Source organism: Monopterus albus, unplaced genomic scaffold (assembly GCF_001952655.1).
Source record: "Monopterus albus unplaced genomic scaffold, M_albus_1.0 scaffold418.1, whole genome shotgun sequence".
Classification (NCBI taxonomy): Eukaryota; Metazoa; Chordata; class Actinopteri; order Synbranchiformes; family Synbranchidae; genus Monopterus; species Monopterus albus.
Genome location: NW_018128298.1, coordinates 359,484 through 367,322, shown reverse-complemented (window position 1 = coordinate 367,322; position 7,839 = coordinate 359,484). Strand labels below are relative to the sequence as shown.

Sequence of the window (7,839 nt, the reverse complement as noted above, 5' to 3'; positions counted from 1 at the left end):
TGTCTGTATTTAACCTTTCACAGAATGTTTAGTGCTTGGAAGAAGAAAATGGTTGTTTAGAAATGTTATGATGTGTCTGATGGACGCTGACACTGACCAATGAGGCTCCTGACCTTGTAGTCATAGGCGGAGCTAAGTAGCAGGTTCTCAGCAGTTGGATGCCACTCGATCAGCCCCACCCTCCTGGAATGACCAATCAGGGTCTTCCTGGCCCTGGTTAAGTCCTGTTGGACACCACAGACGGGGATGTCCCAGATCTTCACCTGGGCTCCCGTACAAACAAAAACATCTTGATGTATTTTTCGTGATGGGCTCAGATGTGGAGCAGATTTTAATTAGAAGCTCATTAACATGACACATGCTCTGAAGGCTTTACACTGACCAAAGTCAAGCTTTAACCCTAAGATGAAGTGTTGACCCCCAGAGTGGAGGACCTGAATACGTCTATCCTTGCATAAATGTAAACACACATGAAGGGGTCGGTGCGTACGGTGCAGTCCTCTGAGCACGAGGCGATGCAGTAATCGTCAAACGGTTTCCACTTGATGTCCAGGACTTGGCCGCTGTGACCACACACCCTCGGGTGCTGAGGGTCCACTCTGCCTGTCTGAGTGAGAGCAGGAAACCATTTTACCCCGGGAGGTCAAACCAGCATCATCCAGTATCGCTCCAGATGGCACTGATGTGAATAAAAGTAGTTGTAACCTGTAAGGTTGAACCTGCAAACATGTTAGTTTGATATCTATGAAGAGTAAAGTCTCAGTTGAAACAGAACGTAACAAAATGCCTTTACTGAAGTACAACTTTGAGTATTTTCATTGTCTGCTACTTCACACTTTGCCTTCAGTTCACACTGCAATAGTTTAGCATTCAGTTATTTATATATTCAGTTTCTTTTCCCCTGGATTGAAATAGAATACAGTAGTAGGTTGTGTTACTCTGTGATCATCAGGAGGAAAAACACACATGATGGATGGGCAGGACTAGAAAGGACCCGCCCCCAGTGCTCTCCGTCACCACGGCCATGAAGCGGGGATTGACTGAGCAGTAGTGGTTGTCGTGGACGCCGCGTGTGATCGGCACCCCGTCGTAGCTCCGCCCCTTGGTGGCCGGCTTTCCGAAGACGTGACGAAACTTGGAGCAACGGAAGGACGAGCGCCGCGACATCTGGAGGACAGGAAGTACCAGGTGGGAGGGTGAGAGGCTTGTAAAATGTTAGTTTGACATCAGGGCACAGGTTTAATGCTTTAATCTGAACACAGTTAGAAGAAAGAAGGGAAAACGTGTGTGTGTCATGTGATCTCATCATAGTGTTGTGGAAAATCAACAGTTCCATTATCTGGTCTAATCAATAATGCAATCAGCTCATTATTGCCTTTTATAATCTTATCAATTATAAATCAATTTCTTCAATAACTGATCCTTTTAATCATTCATACACACACACAGCGATAAAGACGTCGTCCAGAGCAGCTCGACTGTGTCATTAAAGATTCATCAGTAAGACGCACACTTCCTGTTGCTACAAACTGCTCCTGACCTTTGACCTTTACTGTGGCTAGATCAGCTTACAGCAGAGAAAGGAGGGAGAACAAAAGGTGAGGAGAGAAGAACAGCAGGAGGAAAAACCTAGAAAACACTCCCCCAGTCCAACCAGAGCGTCCTCCACATTTAATCTGAATATTTTAAATATAAATCAGGTTGTTCTCTAAAGACGTTGGATGTTGTTTAGACTTGCACGTTGATCCTAATGTGCTCACCGACATTTTGGGAAATATGGTCATTCACCTTCTTGCTGACAGTTTGCGTTTTCACAGAGTCAGATATGAAAATGATGCTACTGAAAGTCTGTAAATGTGGACAACAGCGACCCGGCTCTGTCCAAAAGTAACACAATCCACCTTGTGGCACTTCACTAACTTCACATTATATCTAGTTTCTTTAATCAGTGCAAACAGCAAAGTGTAAAAACAAAGTTTTAGGCTGTAATGAGTTGCTAGGAAGTTACTGCTCAGAACCCCTGAGAAACAGGAACCTGGTAAGAGTTTGTAGATCTTGTTACCTGAGGACAGAGATGACACTTTCCCTGTTTCCAGTCTTTAAGCTAAGTTAAGCTAACAGCTGCTGACATCATATGATGACAGATGTGCTCCTCATCACACAGAGCTTTCTAGTAATACTGAGCCTTCACCCTGAGCTGAGGACTCACTGATGCTCCCTTCACTTCATATAAACCGTTGGAAGCTTTTGTCATGTTGTCTCACTGTATCTGTATTGACACACTTCCTATCACTTTACTGAAATCAGATAATAAGGCCTGTTGGCCTTGGTGAACTCGGGGTTTGACTGTAGTTTGAATCTCAGTCGTTGTCTCTCTGCTGGTAACTTGACAATAACAACAGAACTCACCAAAAACGTAACACAACTGAAATACAGTGTTCTTACCTCAGACAGACTCATGTAGAGGTCACTGGGTTCTCCTCCTGCCAGCGCCTGCTGGTTCTGCTACTAGTACAGTTAGTAGGACCGATACCCGCCGCCGGTTCAGTGTCTGTTGAACAGGAACCTTTAGCTTTGCTGGACCATGTGAGATAATCCTTCACCTTTTTTCTAACACAGCACTACACAACCTGCAGTGTCCACAGTGCTGCTGGCTTCTGACTGTGTGTGTGTGTTTGTGTTTGTTCCTGATCCGTGACGTCCAACCTCTGCTTCCATATTATCTGAGCTGTTCATGCGTGGTTGCACGCACACAAACACCCTCTACATCTGATACTACCACACACACACACACACACACACACACACACACACAGAAGCATCCGTGCACCAAGACGACAGTGTGAGTGTTGCTGCTATAAATCTGCAGCTGTTTTCAAACTGGTTTTAATGGATTTGACTGAAGACACCACGGTTTTTTAATATTCGAATTATGATTTGTTGAGCGGCAGTTTGAGACATTTGTTCTTTGAGTAGTTTAATTTTATGCTGCTACTTTTTACACTAATGCATTTTACTTTGTTTTCAGATGGAGCATTTAACACAACAAACAATAAAATAGTCTTATAAAATAAAGCACATAGTTAAGATTCAATTCCTTTCTCATTTTTATGCTCCACATAAAAACAAAATAGTTTCACACATCCAAAAACCCTTTGAGACAAATGTCGGATTTAATTCACTTTATTGGTATAAAAGCTGCAAATCAGTTGTGGAGGAAATTCCTCAATCACACACTAAATGATGGCAACACGTTCAGTAGCAACGGTGATGAAAGTTAACAGCAAAGATTTCAATACATGTTGATGCAACGTGTCGACTACAGAACTAAGCTACAGCAAAGCGAACTCAGTTAAAGTTAAATGTTGTCTATTGTCTGTTGTTGTTGTACTACACATTACCACCATCTAAAGGGGTTTAGTCGCACAACTGTCAATCAGGTACCAGTAAATTAACACAACATGTTTATGAACAGACTGAAAAAGGTGTTAAACATGGTTGTAGGCTGTGATTCAAGAAGACAGAGGCTCAGTGGAGACGGTGAGGAGCTGAGTTGTTGTTACTTTGGGCTTCTGATGGAGAAACTGAACCAGACCAATCAGCCCGTCCATCCATTACATCTCTTGTTGTGAAGAGGATTGTGGGGTTGGACTTTAGCCCAGTTCATTCTGGGCACACGGCAAAACAACCACTTCTGTAAAATTAGCAGTTAGCATAAGATCAGCATGCAACGCATCGACAAACACAGTGCGACAATCAATCTACTTATTAGCTCCCTGATTCTTCTTCCACTGTGACCTGACTCTGGACAACAGCAGCCAATCACGTATCCACAGTGCACCACCACCTCCTGCTACATCATCACCTCCCCACAGTGCACCACCACTTCCTTCTACACCATCACCACTTCCCAGTACACCACCACCTCCTGCTATATCATCCCCTCCCCACAGTGCGCCACCACTTCCTTCTACACCATCACCACTTCCCAGTGCACCACCACCTCCTGCAATGACCAGTGTACCCGGCACTGCACCAGTAGCTCCTCCCACTATCTTCCCACCACCAGTTGAAACTGCATTTTCTCCACCTTCTTGTGGCTGGTTTCCTGCTTGCCCACTGTCATTATTTTCTGAACTGTGTTCACTTATTTTTTTTGTTGTGGTGGTGGCAGTAACATTAGTGACTCTTGCATTAGAAGTAGTAGTTTCAGTTTTGGATGTGGTTGTTGGTGGAATGGTGGTATGGTGGGGCTCAGTGGTCGTTGAGGGAGTGTTAGTTCTGGTATCACCTCCCCACAGTGCACCACCTGCTACTACACCAACACTTGCCAGTGCACTACCACCTCCCAGTGCACCAATACCTACTGCTACACCACCACCTCCTGCTGCAACACACCCAGTGCACCACCACTTCCCAGTGCACCACCACCTCCCAGTGCACCACCACTTCCCAGTGCACCACCACTTCCCAGTGCACCACCACCTCCCAGTGCACCACCACTTCCCAGTGCACCACCACTTCCCAGTGCACCACCACCTCCCAGTGCACCACCACTTCCCAGTGCACCACCACTTCCCAGTGCACCACCACCTCCCAGTGCACCACCACTTCCCAGTGCACCACCACTTCCCAGTGCACTACCACCTCCCGCTGCACCACCACTTCCCAGTGCACCACCACCTCCCAGTGCACCACCACTTCCCAGTGCACCACCACCTCCCAGTGCACCACCACTTCCCAGTGCACCACCACTTCCCAGTGCACTACCACCTCCTGCTACAGCAATTCCTTCAATGGCCTTGCTCACTATAACACCCAGTGCTCCACCTCCTAGTGTACCTGCTGCTGCTGCACCAGCAGCTCCTCCCACTATCTTCCCACCACCAGTTGAAACTTCATTTCCACCACCTTGTTGTTGTTGATTTCCTTCTTGCCCATCGTCTTTATTTTTTGAATTGTCTTCACTTTTTTGGGTGGTAGTAGTAGTTGTTTTGGTCGTCGTCGTTAGGACTGTGGTTGTTGGTGGAACGGTGGTAGTTTGGGCCTCAGCTGTCGTTGAGGGAGTTGTGGGAGTGGGAGGGGCAGTTGTTTTGGTCGTCGTCGTTAGGACTGTGGTTGTTGGTGGAACGGTGGTAGTTTGGGCCTCAGCTGTTGTTGAGGGAGTTGTGGTAGTGGGAGGGGCAGTTGTGGTTAAAGGCTGTGCTGGACATTGGCAGTTTTGTTTTTTTGGCAATTTCGGGTACAATTCAGTAACCGTTGTGTCTCGAGGACACTGTATGGGAAACGCATCATAGCTCAGTGTATTGTTGAGTTCTGCCAGAGTTCGTGTCTCCAGATAATCAGGTTGCCTCTCAACATTGTCACCCCAGTGTGCACTCGCGAGCCACATATTCTCTGTTTGACTGTAACAGCAGAAAGCAGACCAGAGCTTGGAAGGTATATTAACCCTGTTGTTGAGGTTTTCTGTGCCAGGCACTGCGCCCGTCACCACGTAGCCTTCAATGACACCATTGTTGTTAAGGCAGTAGTTTTTCAGGACACATTTGACACAGTCCTCCATTTTGCTCCAGCTGCCTTGGTTGAATGATGGTACTTGTGGAACGGCGTTTGTCAGGGTGAATGTTGAGGTTTTTTCACTTATGTCACATCCATAACCAGATGGAAATAAATGGCCACGATCAGAGCCTGTATTCTTATAATCCTGGTCACTGGCCTGGTTCCGGAGTCTCTCAGCCCTCATGTTGCCGTTGTTTTCTTCAAGCTGCAAAGGTTGAAACATTCACTCAGTGCTACTGATAAAGTACCAGAGACTGTTTTGTAGATTTTCTTTCCAAAGTACTGAAGCCAGTCTGATTATTACTTTGTGTTTATGTTGTGTATCATTTAAAACAATGAATCCTGAAATTGTTTTTTGAAACTTTGTAGAAAAATTCAAAACATAAGCTGAACCTTCACCTTATTAAAATGACATGACTGTGGGGCTCTGAGGGTTTATGACAGCACGGCCTGACACCCCCCTCTATGGGGCCAAATAATGGATAAACATCGTTTAACCTGTGCACTGAGCTTCCATAGGAACGCTCTGCTGTTCTTTGGCAGGTTTAATTGTGTCTTATTGACCCTGACAAAGAGGAATGTTTCTTGGTAAGAACACTGGTTTTCAGATAAAGTAGCTCTGCTGTCTTTCTTTCAAATTGGGAACACTGGTGGATTCCTGCCAGAGTCAAAGCAGGTGAAAGACAGTGTCCCCTCCAACCTGTTAGTCTAGTCTGCATGTTGGTGTCTAAATAGGCTGCGTGGGAGCCGTGTATTTGAATGTTTAAAGTTAATGTCTTAGTATTTTTATGAGTGAGAGGGTGGGGAAACCTACCTGTGGCTCTATCATCCAAGGGGTGTCGGGTCTTTTTCCTTTATCCCCCCTGTACTTGTAAGCAGAAAACACAGGAATCCTGTTCTTGGTGTCGTAGAGCGTCACAAACCTTTTGTTGTTGTCATATGTCTGGCAGATGACTTTGTATCGGTTCTGGTCTTGGATGTTGCCGCCCACCAGGATCCCAGGGATCTCTGGTGGAGTTGGACCTAGAAAAAACTGGTCACAGTCTGAAATGGACTGCACCACTTCAGCTCCTGTGGGAGTGATGGACAGGAGGAGGAGGAGGAGGAGGGTGGCGAGGGGTAGGAGGTACCTCGTCTTCAGGGAAGTCATCATCTCATTCTGTGTATGTTGTTCACAGGAGAAAACAGTCACACATTATTTATTTGGTGGTTTTCTGATTCACCAAAAGGAGAAAGTGGATTTTCTTGCATTTCTCTGATTCATTTCGCTGTCGCACTCACATCAGGTCAGCTGTCGACTTGTACACGTACACAGTACTTATTATTGCCATCAGTAAGTCACCACTACAGAAGGCGTGTGAACTTGTTTCACTCTCTGGCATAAACAGACTGGAGAAAAGATACTGAAAAGTGAAACTTTCATTTCTATCTAGTTGGTTTTAACTGCTTTATTTACAATTATCTCATTTGATTCAGTGGCTCCCAACCTCAGGGTCAGAACTTTGTCAGATTTGTGTGTGTGTCCAGTTTTGTATATTTACAGTTAATTATTTCAAACGATTAAAAGGAAAGCCGCTCCTAATGGAACTGCTAACAACTTTGTGGCAAGGAGCCCCGACTAGATACGCTCCTGTCTCTTGTAATCTCTATTTGTAATTTTGCAAATGTTTGTTACAAGATAAAAGTCCATATTAATAGCTTCTGTCATAGATTCAAGATGCTGCCCAGTGTTTTTCTGTAAAACCTTTCTTTAAAAATGTCTTAAAGTATTAAATGTTGATAGCTGCAGTCCTAGAAAATAGACCAAGAAAGACTTACCATCTCAGATGTCATGAAATCTTCTCGAGGACACAGGGAGTCTGAGTCTATACTAGCTCAGATATGAACTGAAGCTGTGACAGAAGGCTTTATATTCACTGGAGCAGCAGCAGCACTATGCACATTTCCAGCAACAGTATTTTATTCCTTGAGGTCCCTGGCCGTTCTAAGAATTTGTCAACGCCTTCCTCATTTGCAGTGACCAGCAGAGTCTCAGAGTTTTTGGTCACTGTGTCCTCATATGTCCCACAACACTCAAACCGTGCTGCTGTGCCTCTTGCTCTCAGATTTTTGTGAAACAACCCTGTCAAAGTTCCAGTAGAATGCCAGCTATGACCGTGGCTACGTTTCTGATGCATTCACTCTCATCTGGTTCAGGATCAAAGTCGCGTTACTCAGGTGGGTGATGTGTGACACCACCCACTGTAGGCTCCTGAACATTCATTGTACCATTCAAACCAG

The 7,839-nt window shown here is 45.3% G+C and overlaps 2 protein-coding genes across 2 annotated transcripts in view; both read right to left on the bottom strand.

Moving 5' to 3' along the window:
- The window catches only part of coro2ab (coronin 2Ab), a 4,742-nt gene extending 3,560 nt beyond the window's left edge, over positions 1-1,182 (bottom strand). The window contains exons 1-3 of the mRNA XM_020586671.1: positions 967-1,182; positions 491-607; positions 114-263 (exon numbers count right to left, since the gene is read on the bottom strand). Coding sequence (XP_020442327.1) covers positions 114-263; positions 491-607; positions 967-1,167 — 468 coding nt within the window. The 5' untranslated portion in view covers positions 1,168-1,182. The remainder of the gene's footprint in view (positions 1-113; positions 264-490; positions 608-966) is intronic.
- A 3,187-nt stretch (positions 1,183-4,369) lies between these two features.
- On the bottom strand, positions 4,370-7,684 carry LOC109951893 (endonuclease domain-containing 1 protein-like). The gene is made up of 3 exons (XM_020586647.1): positions 7,378-7,684; positions 6,374-6,718; positions 4,370-5,764 (listed from the first exon to the last, which is right to left on the bottom strand). Exons 1-3 carry the CDS (start codon positions 7,390-7,392, stop codon positions 4,370-4,372), a joined length of 1,755 nt encoding a protein of 584 aa, XP_020442303.1. The 5' UTR covers positions 7,393-7,684.
- Positions 7,685-7,839: the final 155 nt, after the last annotated feature.

Bases quoted from the DNA above. Each gene is read 5' to 3' on its own strand.
- LOC109951893 (XM_020586647.1), bottom strand. The intron at 5,765-6,373 runs GTAGGTTTCCCC...CAACCTTTGCAG, and splicing joins CTTGGATGATAGAGCCACAG to CTTGAAGAAAACAACGGCAA.